Raw genomic sequence first — 17155 nt, 5'->3', positions numbered from 1 at the left:
GTGCAAGGACTACTACATGTAGTTAAATAAAAAAGGCACATTTGCAATTAGTCTCTGAGAAGTTTTTTTGCCACCTGCCTCAGGATGTGGCACTGGCTTGACTTAACCTAACTTTGAGAAAACATATGAATTTATAAATAAATAGGAATAACTTTCCCAGAGAACTAAATTTCCCAGAGAAAAAAGCAGTATTTTAAAGTCTTTAAATATGTTCTAAGCCACGTTGTGCCTGTACTTCACCCACACAGGTGTTCTCTGTCATCAAGCCTTCCTTATTTAAAGAAAAAAAAGATTGTCACTGTAATAGTGTAACGTGCTTATTCTTTTCAACAAGGAGCAGAGTGACATGCATTCACTCCAACCATGAATCTGGTTCAGCCTCAGTAGCGTGTAATATCACAAGCTTCTCTTTCCCTGACATTCCCTTGTTCACCTGATGATTAAGAAGAAAAACGGCTCCATATATTTATTTAACATTTAAGTTGCAAGAGAGACAATGAAATAATTAAATCAGTTATCAAAAAGTAACAAAGGATTTGTACAGTCGTGAAAAAGAAAGTTTTCACAGAGCTGCCTGTGAAAGTACACCCTTCCATAGAGATAACGAGGGTAACTAGCAGCCAGGTGCTGTTAATCAGATACACTTAATAATTGATCATCAGCAATTGTGTGTTTGCTGCTTTGGAGATTTCAGGTGTGTGTTAACACAGTGCCTGTGAACAATGTCCTGTGGACAGAGAAGACCAAAGTTGAGGTGTTTAGCTATGATGTACAGCACCATGTTTGGCTATAACTGAACGGCATATCAGCACGAAAACCTCATATCAACTGTCAAGCATGGTGGAGGAAGTGTGATGATTTGGGCTTGTTTTGCAGTATAAGGACCAGAGCACCTGTTAACCAACGTATTCTAGAGGTAAATCTGAGGCTATTTGTCCAACAGTGAAGCTGAAAGTGTGTCTTACCACAGGACAATGATCCAAAAGAACCATGAAGAAAAGAAACATGCTGATGCAATAGTCCAGACCTCAATCTAACTGAAATCCTATGGAGCTGAACATAAACAAATGCCCACAAACATCGATGAAATGAAGCAACACTTTAAGGTAGTCCTGTGGAAACTTCCTTTTTTGCATGACTGTACATTTGACAGCTTATAATTTGCAACAGTGATTTGCTACAGCTCAGAAAGCAAAGCTTCACTGTTGTCATGTCTGCTGCGGCAGACGGTGGAGAGTGAGTGTGGACCCCAATGCAGACTGCGAAGACTGAACAGAACTTAAACTGAAAGCAAGCCTTTATTTTTGGCAGAACAAAATGCAAACTAAAAGTGAAGAGAGACAAAGATTAAGCAAAAAAAAAAAAACAAAACCCAAATACATACAAAATAAAGATCTGAAACCCCTGGAGATGAAACCTGGAACCTGAGACTTGGAACCACGAGGGGAGATGAGCAGACAGGCAGAGGAAGACAGAGAACTCAATATGGGTGGGTTTGAAAAATTGATTTCCCCATTCAAATCTACTTTAGTTTGAATAAAGCCATATTGATTCATTAACTCCTGAATCAGTTTTTAAATATAAACATGTTTTGTCAGAAACACCAGAATCTCAGGTTACACTATTTCAACAACCACCAAACAGCTAAAAAAGCAAATGAGAGCGGGTAAACAGATTGTGCACAAAGCCGTAGACACAGAGCACGGATCGGTCACCTGATGCACTTGGACATGCCACCGGGGGAGCCGACATCTCACAGATTCTGATGCTGCAGGTTTTGTCACTCTCCGACCAAAATTCACTGAACCAGTAGCAAAAGAAGATCCAAACTACGCTTCGTGTTTAATAAACATCGTCATTGATTTCCTCTTACTTTGGCTGTTTTGCTTCCTCCACAATAAAATCACAATTCCTGCACAGCTCTCTCTCTCTCGGTGTACTTCCAGACCAGTTTCCCATCAAAAATCTCCGTTTTCTGCATTATTCGCTTGCTTATTGTGCACCAGTCTACCGTTGTGTGTAGCGTTGTTGACCGTAGTGTGTTTTGGGGGGTTTTTTCTCCAAAAATTACCTCAGAGAAGACAGTCTCGTTTCTGCTATTTAATACCAAAGAAATTTTAACTTTTACAAATTATGCCAAATTGCAAAACAATTGCAAACCTCTTTAACTTTGCTCTGCTTCACTTCAGCAGCATCAGGTAATGTTCATATTGAAATCAATACCCAGCCCTAGGACTAAATACACAAAGGATAATGAGGGGATGGGAAACAGGAGGGAAACACAGCTGGAACTAATCTAACACAAGAAGACGGGAAGAAGCAAAACTGAACTCACTAAACACAGGACAAGGGACTATCAAAATAAAACAGGAAACATGGGACACACACTAAGACGCAGGGACCAGGGAAGAAACTGACATGAAACAGACACAGAAGATAAACGAACATGAGGACAAGGGAGACATGGAGACGGGAAACGTGGAATACAGGGGAGGCCCAGCACCAAAACCTAAAGACTAGAAACTACAAAATATAACCAGAGAATAACTAAAGAAATGAGAAATACAAATGACTACAGCATGAGAAACACATAAACACTGGGTCCCCAAGCCATGTTATTATCTGGCATAGTCATTGTCAGGTAAACAGTAAAAGTACAACATTAATATAAATCTAGGAGGTTGGGAAATGCTCCATTGTGTTGTAGCACAAGGTGAGTCAGGTTTCAACTCCTTTACCACATGAAGCTGAGTTGGTTTGTCTCGTACACTTTGCAAAAACATACTGACCCCATTCAGAGTAGGTGCACGTCTGTCTGTCCGACCCTGAACTTTGCTCTCATTTCGCAGCTCCTCAAGTGAGATTCAGATTTATTTATTTTTTTGCTTTCTTTTATTTCTGGACTAATCTCAGTGCTGAAGTGTCAGAAAATTGTAGCTTTCTGTGAGCGAAGCAAGCCCATGACCTTCCGTATTTTTCACTGACGTCCCATCCAGGGACGGAAAAAAACAAACCTTAGTCTGGACCCTTACTTTTGTTGCCTCTGGGCTTAGTTACAACCAGCCTTGAAATCACTTCATATAAATCATGGAAAAGTATAAAGGCTGCAAATGTCACAGAAACAGTGATAAATAAGTCTTTATAAATATAAAGACAAACTGATTATTAATGTGCAGATAAATAAATAATAAAATAATATAATTAATTATATAATTAGAAATTAATTATTGACTTTATTTATATTTATATACCATTTATTATTTATATTTACTAGAGACGGTGACCAAATAATAGAATTTTAAAATCTATTTGAAAATGCAATTTAAAGAAAAAATCCTGCATTAAAAACATTATTGCAGAGACGGGTTTTAAGGAGAAAGCTTAGTGACTAAACCAACAGAACAGGAAACAGGAAAAGGAAAAGGCAGCTGGAAAATCAGAGTGAAAATGGAGTATTCCTTTTAAATGCATGATCGAAACCTATATTCTTATTCCAGTTTGTTAGGTTTTATTTTAAAATTCCAGTGTCTTTATGATTGCATTATCTGTTTTCCAACTGGTGACTAAAGTTACTAGCTGATTAATTTTCACTATTTATGAACAGAATATTTGATTTGCAAAACATTTTTATAATTCCTCTGTTTATATAACAGAGAGCAAATGATGAGCTGTTCATTATCAATGAATGAGATGATTTATGGTTAATACACCTGAATATTGCACTCTGAGTACAGCTTTGAACTGTGAACTGTGCCACATAGAGCTGAAGCACTGAACAGCAGCAAAGTGTCTTGACAGTGCTAACCTCTGAGAGAACAGAGAGCCACGCGGCCAAGAACAAAGGATGCTTTCATGTTAACTGTGTCACATCCAGGCTTGCCAACTTTCAACACCCAGCTGAAGTGAGATTCTGATCTTTTTTTCTTCTATTATTTGTAGACTCATTTCAGTGCCGAAAAGTGGAGAAAATTGTAGTGTTCTGTGAGCGGGGAAGGGCTATGACCTTTACTGTATTTTTCCATCGAGGACTGGTATGTTCTTATTTGTCAACCCTCGATGTAGGCCAGCTGAGATTTTTAATGATTGCTGGAACCACAGAAACACCTGCAATGAAAGTGGCATTACAGGTCATCCTCCTTTTTAGCCTGTTTGTTTATTGTGGGTGAACTATTAGCACTAGGAAGCTAACATTTGCTTTTTACCACTAATCATCCATATCATTACAATTCCTCAAGGGGTAACTTGAATGCATATAATTCCTGGAGAATCTACTTCATAGCAGACCAAAGCATAGAATTAATAATCTCCTGTTAAAAGGGAGCTTTTCCTTCCCACTGTCGCCAAAGTGCTTGCTCATAGGGGGTCATATGATTTTGGGGTTTTTCTCTGTATGCATTATTTTAGGGTCTACCTTAAAATATAAACCACCTTGAGGCGACCGTTGTTGTGATTTGGCGCTGTTTAAATAAAATTTAATTTAATTGAATAAAGCAACCTCGAGGAGACAACAGTCCATTTCATTTTTCAGGGCTGCCAAATCAAATTCAAGACCTCCTGAAAATGATTTTTAAAAGATACTGACCCAGCATTGACATCCAACGATATGGTCTTTATTGTATTTGCTCTTAGAATTGTCACTGAAAACTAAAACTTAACTTTACTTTGTCTGATTTGGATAAACTTTAGACCAAGGTTTAGGTCTGTTTTGGACCGCACATAGCCCTATTACAGCCATGAAAATAGCGTCACGTCCCATTCAAAGAAACTCTTTGAAAAGACTTTGAAAATGCAACTTTTAGCAGCATTGAGATTTGGGTGAAAAGTGAAAGGTAAAAATTTGCCGTTCCTTGACATCAAAAGTCATCTAGAGAAAGACGTCTTTTACGTCTGAAAACGGTGAGAAGTCACCTTTTCAGATTGTTGAAAAGGTGACTTTAAAAAGATGTTCCCTTGCCTGCTCAAAGCGCTTTGAGTGGACAGTAATACTAAGAAGGGGCTGTTTGAATGCGACTCTTTTACAATGAAATGTGAATGAATGGGTTTTTTTCGTATTATGAAAAGAACTTGAATTCAGCTAAATTTTGGATTACTTACTGAGCAGTTTTTTGTTAATGTGACGTGTGGAAGACATAATGGTGCTTAATTGGTACATAACCATCGAGGCAGCAAAGCTTTAAATTTAGTAGGTGTCTAGGTCAAACCTAGCTTTTTTCCACGATTTACTCATAAGAAGAAGGTGCAGAGTTGCTCTTGGCTTCTTCCCACAGTCTCTATGTCTTTAAATTGTCTATAGTTGGAGTGTGAATGTTTGCGTTTCCCCTGTGATAGACTGGTACTGTAGTACCAGTTAGTGCACACTAACCCTAGCACAATGACAGCTGGAGTAGATTCCAGACCTTGGGTTATTAAAAGGAGACATTTTTACTCTTTTTAGTTGTGAAGTTTGTTTGTAATGTAGCTGATTTAGCAAATTTTCAAGATGGCGCCGGTGTGTGTGGCTGCTCGTCTGTCACTCCCAAGTTTGTGTCTGTTTATATTATTTCTGACCCATGTTGTTCACAAAACAAGGCTGAGGTGTGATCACCAGACACTACTGGACCTCCAACCTTTGGTACAAAATATTGTGTCGTTTGGCGCTGGTAGGCAGCAACCCTTGCCCCCAGTTGTATTGGAAATCCTGGGTTACCTGTATTGGGTTCCCACGCTGCCTTCCAGGCGAAAGCATCATCGTCGCCGGGGCAAACAAAGCGGTCGGCTGGTGAAGCTGAAGGTTTCCCTGAGGAATCTACTGTTTTCCGACCAGCGCATGGGTTGTTCCCAAGATTGTTTGGGAAGCCAAGATGAGTAATACTAGGACACGAAACTGAGGCTCTCTTGGGACTCTACAACCACCAGATGCTTTTATAAATGTTTACAACAAGGAGCAAACCACTGGTTTGAACAAGATTAAACAGAAAACATTTAAAAGAACTGCACAGGTTTGGAAAACCACGATTAAATTATACCAGAATAATGAGAAAAGTAAAATATGGGAGAGAAAGAAACGTTTCAGTACCTGAAGCATACCACATCATCTGTCAAACATAGTTGAGGCAGTTCTATGACATGGACATGCATGGCTGCCAGTGGAATGAGGCCACTGGTGTTTATTGATGACATGACTGCTGATAGTCAGGATAATTTGTAAAGTGTACAGGGCTGTGGTCTCTGCTCAGAGTCAGGAAAACGCTGCAAAACTAATCACACAGTTCTTCACAGTGCAAATGGATAATGACCCAAAGATAATGGTAAAAGCAACAAAGAGCTCCTCAAGGCAAGAAATGTGATATTCTTTAGTGGCCAAGTCGGTCCAGCTGATCTCAGCCTAGAAGTGCAAAAATAGCAACTGGAGGTAGCTGCAGTAAAGGGAGGAAGCACAGCATGCAGCGATGCCCATGGGTTCTGGACTTCAGGCAGTCACCAACTCCACGATATTTTTATTCTAGTTTTAAAAACAATCCGCATTTTTTTTTAATTACTTGTGAGTATCTGAAATTGGGGACTGTGTATAAAAAAGCCTAATCAGTTACTGTGCTCTGTTAATGTGCTCTTAAACAGTTTCTAAACCATGTAGACTTTTTGTAAAACTCCATGACTTAAAGCTGAAATTCTGCACTTTAATCACGTATTATTGTCTGATCTAATCTACTGAGGTGATGTACAGAGGCAAAAAAAACCCCATAAAAATTGAGTCTTCATCCAACACATTACGGACCTGACTGTATTTGCTATTTTTGGAAGTGTTTTCTTGTTTGAACAAAGTCTGGCTGCGTAGCACGGAGGTTTAAGATTATAATGGGGTTCAAGAGGTTAAACAATAGTTTGTCGTAGCAGCAGGTGGCTGTGTGTTCTCATTTCACTTTAAATTCCCTTGACATTTAGCTGAAAACACAGACCGTTAGAGCTGAAGAAAGCACAGGCAGAAGACGGTAAGTTAATGAAGTGAACACTGAAAGCATCTTTTTGCTGCACTGTTTTATTACAGAGTTTACAAAATTTACTGTTTTCATTGCTCAAAAGAGTATTTTTTGTAATAAAGTACACCTTTGCTTCTGCTTGTTGTGCAGCCTTTTGATCTGTATTGCTGTCTAAAAAGATCGCGCTCTAAAGATGCACAAGTGCTCTTTGTGAGTTATTATGCCAAATATAATGAGCAAAATAAAAAAGCTTAAATAGAAAAGATGCGTTTCAAAAGATTTCCAGGATTGCCTGTGCAGTTTCGAAATCGTCAAGGTTTTATATTGTCATGAAGAAATAGCATCACCGGTAATGTAAGTGTGTTTTTCGAACAAACAGCGCTCCTCTCGACCGTGACCTCTCGTATACTTTCACTTACACTATCATATAGTAGACGGTCTTCTTGTTTAACCGAGCCCTCGCGAGTGCTTTTGTTTGCCTCCTGCTCATTTTTTTCCCTTTATTCTTCAGGTAAACGCATATGCTGATCAGATCTTGACAGAACTTGAACCTCTGTGTCGAACATATTCATATCACGCTAATTAACTTGTGTGTGTGTCTGGGGAGGGGTTAATTGTTGTCTCACTTCAGTATTTCAGTAAAGCCTTTTCTTCAAATTCACGTGACACTTTTGAGTGTTGCTTGAGAGCAAGAAAGAGAAGAGCAGTGGAGGAGACAGATGCTGGCTGGGAGATGGGAGAAGTAAAAGCAAAACCACAAAGTGAGAAGATGGACAAAGTGAGGAAGGAAGACAAGATGGGACAGATAAGATGAGAGAGTAATAGGGAGTAATAGAGCTGGAGAGCCGAGGATAGACGGAAGAGGAGACGAGACTGAAAAAGAGTGGGGCTAGACGGACGATCAGAGTAATAGTTGAGACAAAATGAAAGACAGAGCGAGGAGAGGAGAGGCTGGACAAGTCACCGAGGCTTCACTAATTGCCACTCAGAAGGAGGGGAGAGGGCTCTTTCCAAAGAACGGTCATGCTGGTCTGTTCTTTGAATCGGATCTGTGTTCCTGCCCCTCCTCCCTCCGCCAGCGTCTAGACAAGAGCAGAACAAGCTGTTCTTGTTATGGGAGGAAGAGGATAAAATGTGCAGTGTCATTAGGTCGCTCACTGCCAGCCGGGCAAATCGGAAGAACTCGCACCAGGAGCGGGCCTGCAAGGTGTTTGCTCGGAACCGTTCTGTACGTGCACGTACAAGCCCGGGCGCCTGCGTTCGCGTGTGTTGATTAACCGCAGCAAAACACAGCAGCTCCCCACCTCCCCAACCACTGTAATGAATTTGATTAAAATGCTTCCTTCTACTTTTCCTCTGAAGGTTTTCTCTTTTTTTTTCAACCTTCCATCTTCCATTTATTACCACACCAAGGACAAATAGTCTCACAGAAAAAAGGAAGAATCCAAACCAGAAGTGTGGAGAATCTGGCTGAGACTTGATTAGAGCCGTCGATTAGACCTGCGTAATCGCATTAAGTAATGAGTTTGGCACGCAGGAGTCAAAGCTGATTTGTTACTATGGCGAAGACATCATTTAGCTGAACATTTCAGCAGGAGTCGTGTAAATAAGTCCAATTTTATCCGCCTCACGTACTGTCCACAAATCAAGCAGGACCATTTGCGAGACTGAACATGTGCAACTTTTTTTTTCTTGTTTCCATTTGTGTTTTCAAAGTAAAACGCAGAACTAAGCATGTTGATTCTGATTACCTTAATTAAAGTGTTAAGGGAGTCACACAGATTGATCATGACTGTCTCGTTTCTTGTTCAGTCTGGTTCTGATGGGTCCCTGTGACATCTGTGCTATTACTGTGTTGGACACAGTTTTTTTGTTTTTATAACAGGACCTGTGGTTTGGCTATGTGCAAATAAATTAAAGTCATTATCTTCAGTTCATATCAGTTTATGCTCACATGATCACATGCATATGACATGTTGGAGTGTCCTAGCAGTGCATCAAGTAAGACTGGACAACTGAGGAAAACTGTAACTGAGCAAAAACACTGACAGACAATGCTCCGACCCAACTATCCACACTTAGAGTCATGAACACAAGTACACATTCACACTCCTTCACGACCAACAACTTATTATTATTCACGTCCAGACTTTACAAAATTACAGCAGGACACCCACACACACTTATCACATGATACAAGGGTTAGTTTTAGTTAATGACAGACAAAAATATAGTATTTCTTTCTTGAAGACAGAAATCACCAAAAATTAACCATTATTTCAGGCAGACTAAGGTCCCATCCGCCAGCAACCACTCACCAACTGGTTAGGCATTTCCCCCTAACAACCAGAGGTCACTGACTGGTCTGTGCGCGTGTAAGATTAAGGCCTAATAAGTCAAACTCACTTGTCCTGCTGATATATCCACTGATCTCTGTGACAACTTATATCAGCTAAAACCCTTCTTCATATCCAATTAGATGTCCAGTATAGGGCCATAGTTGTTACATATCTGCAAGCTGATTTGCAACCCACCTCCACCTCAGCTCCCCGTTTTCATAGTATGTCTGACCTAATCAGTGTCATATCTGTATCTGAAGATATTTGATAGTTCAAGGTAAAAAGACTGCATGAGCAGGGAAAGAGTGAGGAATGATGCACAATAAAGGATAATCATTGTTTGGAAGTTAAATAAGACTAGCAAAATACATGAGCTTCATAACATGTATGTGTGAGTTATGAGAGGTCCTTCTTAATCTGGTTTGACTCTGGCCATCATATCCTGTGTTTAAACTCTACAATATTGGCATAAAAGTAGGCTGACCCATCGGGACAGAAGATGTGCATTTAACCGATGATTGACCCGACACCATATAAACAGACTAACATGACTTGTTCAGCTTTCTTTCCCATTATGTTACTTTTTCTATAACATGCACATGACACTGACCAGTGGTAGCTTAAGATGTTCTTGTGCGTAGAATATAAAAGTACTATATTGACTTCTTTGGCCCAAAATCTCTCGAAGGTGTTTGCTTGGGTTGAGATATAGTGACTCCGAATAACCCCTTTGAACGGCCTTTGGATGAATGCTTTCATTCAAAGGCCGTCCAGTTAGACTCCACTTCAATACAGATAGAAAATGTTTCATCATAGAATGAATATGACAACTCCAAACCCCGTTTTTTAATCATTTGCGATGGGCCTTGAATCTAACCGAACAAACAAATTAAAACCATGTCAGCTAAATGTCTCCCAATATAACAGAGCCACCAGATCCTGTCACTGTAAGGGTCAAGGGTTAAGGTTTGTCTTTTCATTTGTCACAAGTCTGTATCTGCGAACGCTGCATTAACAGTAGGGCTTAAATTCTTCAAGAATTCAGCTAGTTTCATAAGATGGCAGTTCATTCAATACATTAAGATCATGAGAATACCCACAATCCTTTTGGGCTACACCAGGCTGAAAGTAAAATTGTGTTTCTTTGTTTTAAAAAAACAAAACAAAAACTGCACCTTTGGTTTGGGAATATACAGAATATAAGCACGAAATGTTGCCTTCAGTTATTTAATTTAGTCTCCTACGAGTCCTCCAACATGGAAGTGTAATTATTCCTGTCAGCTGATAGTGCGCTTTAGTATTCCCAGACAAAGTTTTAATGAAATAAAAGCAAACCAAACCACTCTAGACCTGCTCACTTTGCCCAGCTCTGTCTGTGGTTCACATTACATGTTAGTGTTCACTAACATGTTCACAGTACGTGTCATGGGTTTTGTGTTTCATAAGTGATGTTTGTTGCAAGCAGGAACATTTTTTGAAATTTCTCTCTAAATTATCCATCTGAGGAAAAACAACTTTTGTCTGTCTGAGTTCAAAACCATATCCATGGAGATGACATGCAGGTGAACTCGCCTCCACATCTCAATTACTATTTGCTAAAGTTTGTGTGAGTTTTAATTACAGTAATAATGATGTTGGCTGTGGTGAACCAGAGACCATTTTTACCAGTGAAACTGTGCATCTTTACTTCAAAATGAGCTGTGTTTGTTCACTCGATATTCAGGAGCCCCGCTGAATGATCAAGTATTAGAGTAAATACACGGTACAGCTAATGGGTTGCTGTTCGGGCTACAGTATAATTGGTAATTCAGGCACAGTTCACACACTTAATTATTAAACGGTGCTCAGTCTGACTAGTGTGCACTTGCTCTGTCTAATGTAGAAAAATGAAATGTGAAAAATTCACATATTGTCTCTCCCTGAAACGATGATGCAGTTACTTTGAATAATCCACAAACTGGGTTCTGGTCTTTATACAGAAGAGGAAACAGTGTCAATTGTTGACTTTCTGGATGATCTTGAATAAGAAAAGGGATAAAAACCCTTACAAGTGTTTTTCTGCAGAAAACTAAAAGAAGAATATTTCAGAATTTCTGCTAGCAGCCTGGTCTTTACTCTTACGTAGGTATTTACTTGTAGCAACTATATCCATCACGGACCATGGACCATGACGGTGATAAGACTGATTGCATGGCTCTATTCTAGGACCTCTTGGCACTCCCATGTGCATGAAAATCCCGAGGCAGACAAGGCTAAAACGGCACAAAGCAGAACAGGCATCAGCAACAACAATTTAACACTGATTCCAGCATGAAAGTAACAGCTGGGTTGGAGGTGTGTTGTAAAGCAGCTTGTATATTTACAGCGACTCTAGACAAGTTAAAGCAACTTAGGCCTTAGTTACACAGGCCTAAAGACCAGCCAGCACCCTGCCCCCGGCAATCTACATTCGCTAGGGAAACATTTGTATTCCTCAACCTGTTGGCAAGTGCAGGCTGGCTGTCACTGGGTAAAACCAGTTTCAAAGACTGTACTGGCCCATTTTTGTCGCTATCAGGTTGTCACAGTTGCATGTAGTTTGTGTGGAAGATGCTCTCTTGTCTGCAGATTTTAATTAGCCATTGAAAAAAGTGTGTTGCAAACCAGAAATAGAGAAAGTTACCTTTCAAAGTAAAACTTCTTTATTACTGCTGAAATGAACCCATTTCAAAAGGTGCAACTTTTATTTTGAATGTTCAGAGTTTATAGCTTGCGTTGCACTCTTTAGTTTTACTACCGTAAAGTGATTAATTGTTCAGTATCTACAATTAAGTCTGTGAAGGACATCAGCTGTGCCCTGCTGAGCTTATCGTTGAGTTTCATTTTATAGTTAGCCACATTGGCAAGTGATTGACTTGAGTAGTTATGGACAAGTTTTACTGTGGTACCTTTTCTTGAAAACACTTAAAAGAAACTAAATTTTGCCCTTGGTTTTACCTTTTGGGGTGAATTGGTCATCATCATTCAATTTTAGTTTTGTTTTTATTATTAATGTTATTTTGTGGGGAAAACAAAAAAGAAGAATCTGCTTTTGTAGTTGACCTTGTGAAAAGATGCAAGAATTGAAAACTCTGTATCATGTGTAAAAGCACGAGATATTGCCCAAAGCATTTTGCATGGTTTAAGCAATATCTCTCTGTGTAGTTCAGAGATGTTACATTTTTTAATCCAAAAACTGTTCCAATTGTCAAAAGCCTAGTGCCTACTAGTACTTGCAATGTAACTTGACCGGTGACACAGAGATTCTGGTATGTTATTAGTATCAAGTAGAGAGGGGTTTCTTTTATTTAACTTCACACTGCCAGTAGCATACCTTACAGACGTTTATTAGACTTCAAACAGCCAACCTGTACTGGAAACAAATGCCTTTTTTCCTTGGAAGGTACAGTTCCAAAAGGAGGTCGTGTCTTAAAGAACGAGGGGAGCTCCACAAATTTTACACCACCAAAGTCTGTTTACCAGTACTGGGGAATACAACTGCATATGTAATTTAAGTTTTATACAGCCTTTGATGCCTGTAGTGTGCAGTCTGATAAATGTGATGTCACTTGAATGAAAAACAGGTGGGTCAGAGAAAATAAAATCTTGAGGTGTGGAGACAGAGAAAGTGATCTCTGCAGCCCCTCGTCTTTGCTGCAGGCTAGCAGCTCCAGGCTGTATCAGCTAATACCAGCATAACCAAGAGGACTGGATAGAGCACTCAGAGAATTGCTTGCCTAGTGCATAAGCCAAAAAAGTTTTCTACTTTCTAACTTTGCTTTCTTGATGATCAGAACAGGTGCTAACTAGTAAGTAAGTAAAGCTTTGTGGATTGATGATTCATAACATAGTGAAGACCCGCCTTGTTGCCGTTATATATGTCACACTAGGGAAAACAGTGCCCAGAGAATCCCGCATGACCAAAATTATAACAACTTACTGATGAGTCTTTTGAAGTGGTTGCATGGACCAGGCCCTCAAACATTTGGTAGCCTATTCCACTCTTCAAAGTGGCTTTGGCTCATCAGAACAATGATAAATCTGCAATAAGATGAGTCAGTCTGCCATTGGTCTGCTATCAGTTTGTGAGTGAACGGGGTTGATTTGGTGATTACATCCAATCTGTTTGTGATAATAAAGATAAATATTTACTGTGATAAACTGACAAAAATCACAAGTCTGTAGTCTGGTGCAAATCTACTGCTTACATTCAGAGTCCAGCCTGAACCTCAAAGATTTGAAACAGAAATTCCTCAACAAATAGTTACGCAGTAATTAATTACTTTAACCGCATTACATTTTTCTGTCATGCAGTAACTTAAGTAAGTTAATACATAACAGCTGCAATTATGTTGTTATTTGTGTTACAAAGGCCTCTTCAGTTATCTGCAAACTGGGCAAACAGAAATAATTTTTTTTTTCACTTTTCTTCTTCTTGCACACTTGTGCTACAATCACCAGATTTCAGTAAGTGTGCCTGGATGAGGGAAATGGTGGAGCATTCTACAGCTTTTGTGGAGTGAGAATATGGACATGTGTGTGAGGGCAAAGTGGAAGCTGTGTTTAAGACAGAAACAACTGCATTATATTGATGGTGCACCTTGTGCTGTCGGCAAGCATCTGCACAGATGGCATGTTAACACAAAGCTAGCCAAGAACCCAGAGTGATGCTAAAGCTGAGTGTATGCAGACCCCAGTTCAGCGGCCTGAGCCTGAACTTCAGCAGTTAACAAAAGCAGTGATAAGCAGTCAGGCTTGTAGCCTCTGTTTCTACCTGTTTGTGTTTCTACGGTTGACTCATTATGGCGATTATTTCAAGTCTCTTTTGGCTAGTTTTCAGGTTTTGTGTTGTCAGTTTTGTGTTCATACATTAAAACTAAAAGAAAGTGTGTGTGTGTGTGTTGTCATTAGGATAGGGATTTTTTGTTATTTTTGTTGGTTAGGCATTTGTAACCTGAGGTTAGCCTGATAATTATGTGACAAGCCATTTCAGATCATTTTACGGATTAACGCACATTAACATGTAACTACATGTAACAAGTAGTGTTAAGTAATAAACTGCATTACTTTTAGGAGAAGAAACGAGTAATCTGTAACACATGACTTTTTTTGTTACCATCCCAAAAACTGGGATCTTCTATTTAAAGCATCATTTCTACAGTTGATGGTCATGTTGGATTGTGGGTAGTCTATGCACCAGATGTTGATAACCCATAGTGCAAGGAACTAAAAAGAAAAGACTGCATCTACACTAAGAGCTATTGTCACAGTGCTAGCATAGAGTGCATAGAGTGTTTTCTTCCTTAGAGTAAAAACTAGCGACAATTTTACTATGATATCTTTTTTCTTGATTTTTTAAAATACTTTTTTCCATTCAGCATAGATGCATTTTTCCTCCACGTATAATCGAAAAACATATCAATCATAACGTGTCACAGGAAAAACCATCATAGTCTGTACGAGTGCACATCAGCACTGTCATTCATGTCTCGCTGGTCTTGCAGTCGGTGAAGTTCTGGCGAATTCGGTGTGAGTGCAGCTTTCACATATCGGCTTCACTAAAAACACACACATAACACTCTGAGCCACACTAACATGGCCTTGCTTTGTGGTGCATCAAACACTTTGTTGTTATTATTCTTATTTGTTACGATTAAAGCTCTACATGATTACACACACACACACACACGTATACATATATATATATATATATATATATATATATATATATACTTTCCCATTTATAGTTTGGAGGGTTTTTATGTTTTTTTTTTTCAAACCAGATAGCGCTAATCAGGCGTATTAATATTTAGAGGGAGAGAAGCATTTTGGTAATAGCCGTGACGGGAGCACATTACGGTTCGGGGCTGCGGCACATCAAAGGGCCGTTTGAAAGAGCTGTTTATTTATTTGTTGTTTTGAACGGCAGACCACTTTTTTGTCTGACCTTGTTTCTGTGTGAACTCAGCACATTAACTCTGCTTTGTATTTGAGCTTACAGGTAAAAAAAAAAAAAAAAAAATCATTCCACGCGACCTTGCACATTCTGAAGCGTAGATAACGGGGAGGATTTCACATAACAGTCCAGCATTTGAACATTTTGTTGTCTGTGCGGTTTATCAATGCTTTTACACATTTTAGAGCTCGCCTGCATGCACTACTACTGCAGTGACACTGGTGTATGTGTGTGGGCGGACTTTTTTTTTCAACTTGTGTTTTTCTCTCTCTTTCCCTCTTTTGTAACATGTATTTTTACCAAAAGGCATTTTTTATATATATTTTAATTTTCCACTATGGTTTGATTGTGATTGTTTCTAAATGTTTAAAAAAAAATTATAGATCTTTCCAGAGCGGAGAAGAAGCACCCTAATTCTTTAAAAGATGATTATGACTTTGGGATCTTGAATGAATAGAACACTTTGTTCAGATAGGAAACAAAATGTGGTATTAACATCAGCCTTTGCCTCATTTCAATGTACAGCTTCAGACAACTAAATGTTTGTTATTCTTGCTAAGAAATGTAACTTGTCTTTTATTCCCTCACCGTACAGAGTGCAAATTCCACTGCACCAATGGGAATTGCTTGCGTCTGGGCTCGCTGATCTGCAACCAGCTGAATAACTGTGGGGACAACAGCGATGAGGAGAACTGCCCTGTGGTCACCCAACACCCTCCGCCGGGCATCTTCAACTGTGAGTGTTGCAGGATGCTGTTACACATCTGTGTCTCTATCTGTCTACCTCAAACCATCAAACCACACCAACGCATCCTCTCTCTGCTTTGCCTCACTTCTGATTTTGCCCCACCGGGGACAAGGGTTTGGGGTTTTGAGCTTTTCTCATGGGTGTTGCAAACTTTACCAAGTTTCTGACTTGTTTTCTTTGCTACATATCTGGAGCGGTATATTAGTTTCTTCTGTGGACCAAACTACCTGTCCGGTGCAATAGCATGTGTTCGGTCAATAGCAAACCGAGATGGGTTAAGACTCTGTGACAAATGACGGAATGACCCCCGAGCTCTATGTGTGCAATGCCCAAGTTAAGGGAAGCAAGTCAAGCTGACAGAAACTGACCTGAGACCTGCTTCCTAGTATACTTAGTCTAATTTCAGAGAAACGTGAGTTTACTCAAATGCAAAACTAATCATCTGGAAATTGTGTTGAGGGCTGAAAGCACGCTAAGTATGAGAAGCAGACTGCATAAGAAGATGGCTGTAGCAAGCAGTGATGTCATCCACCCAAAAGTTATTGTTAAGAGTTAGAAGTTACTTCGGCATTGGCATTAAATCAATGGCAGGGTAACTGTCACTGCATGAGAACTTATTGATTTCAGTTGCATGTTGTATTGTTTTGTGACGTCATCCTTGCTTATCAGTATAAGGGTACAAAGTGTACAGGCATTATACCAAATCTATATTCCCGCACCCTCCCATCCCTACCGCCAGCACCAGCCACCTGCTTTTAGCTCCTGCTGAGCACCACTGTCCAGGGAACAAGATGAGAGTGTTCCCTTGACTCGTCACAATCAATGAAAACACAGAAGGGGAGTGAGAGAGAGAGAGATGTTGAGAGGGGGAGATGGAAAGAGAGGTGCAGAGAGAGGGAGAGAGAGACAGACAGACAGAGAGAGAGGGTGAAGGACACCAATGGGCTTCAATGGCTGTCTGCCAGGCCACTTTGATGTGCTGCGGCGTTCTCTTTCAACAACTTTTAGGAGGAGAGGGAAAACTTTTTACAGCAGCACTTTCATCCTTGGCTCCATGAGAGAGAGTGAGTCTGTGTGTGTGTGTGTGTGTGTGTGTGTGTGTGTGTGTGTGTGTGTGTGTGTGTGTGTGTGTGTGTGT

General features: G+C 39.8%; 1 protein-coding gene across 1 annotated transcript in view; it reads left to right on the top strand.

Annotated features, from left to right (window-relative positions):
• The window catches only part of LOC134635771 (low-density lipoprotein receptor class A domain-containing protein 4-like), a 247974-nt gene that overhangs the window by 117069 nt on the left and 113750 nt on the right, over positions 1 to 17155 (top strand). Inside the window, exon 3 of the mRNA XM_063485308.1 lies at positions 15865 to 16005. Coding sequence (XP_063341378.1) covers positions 15865 to 16005 — 141 coding nt within the window. The remainder of the gene's footprint in view (positions 1 to 15864; positions 16006 to 17155) is intronic.

Source organism: Pelmatolapia mariae, linkage group LG10_11, assembly GCF_036321145.2.
Source record: "Pelmatolapia mariae isolate MD_Pm_ZW linkage group LG10_11, Pm_UMD_F_2, whole genome shotgun sequence".
NCBI classification, from domain to species: domain Eukaryota; kingdom Metazoa; phylum Chordata; class Actinopteri; order Cichliformes; family Cichlidae; genus Pelmatolapia; species Pelmatolapia mariae.
This window is presented reverse-complemented; position numbering and strand designations above follow the sequence as displayed.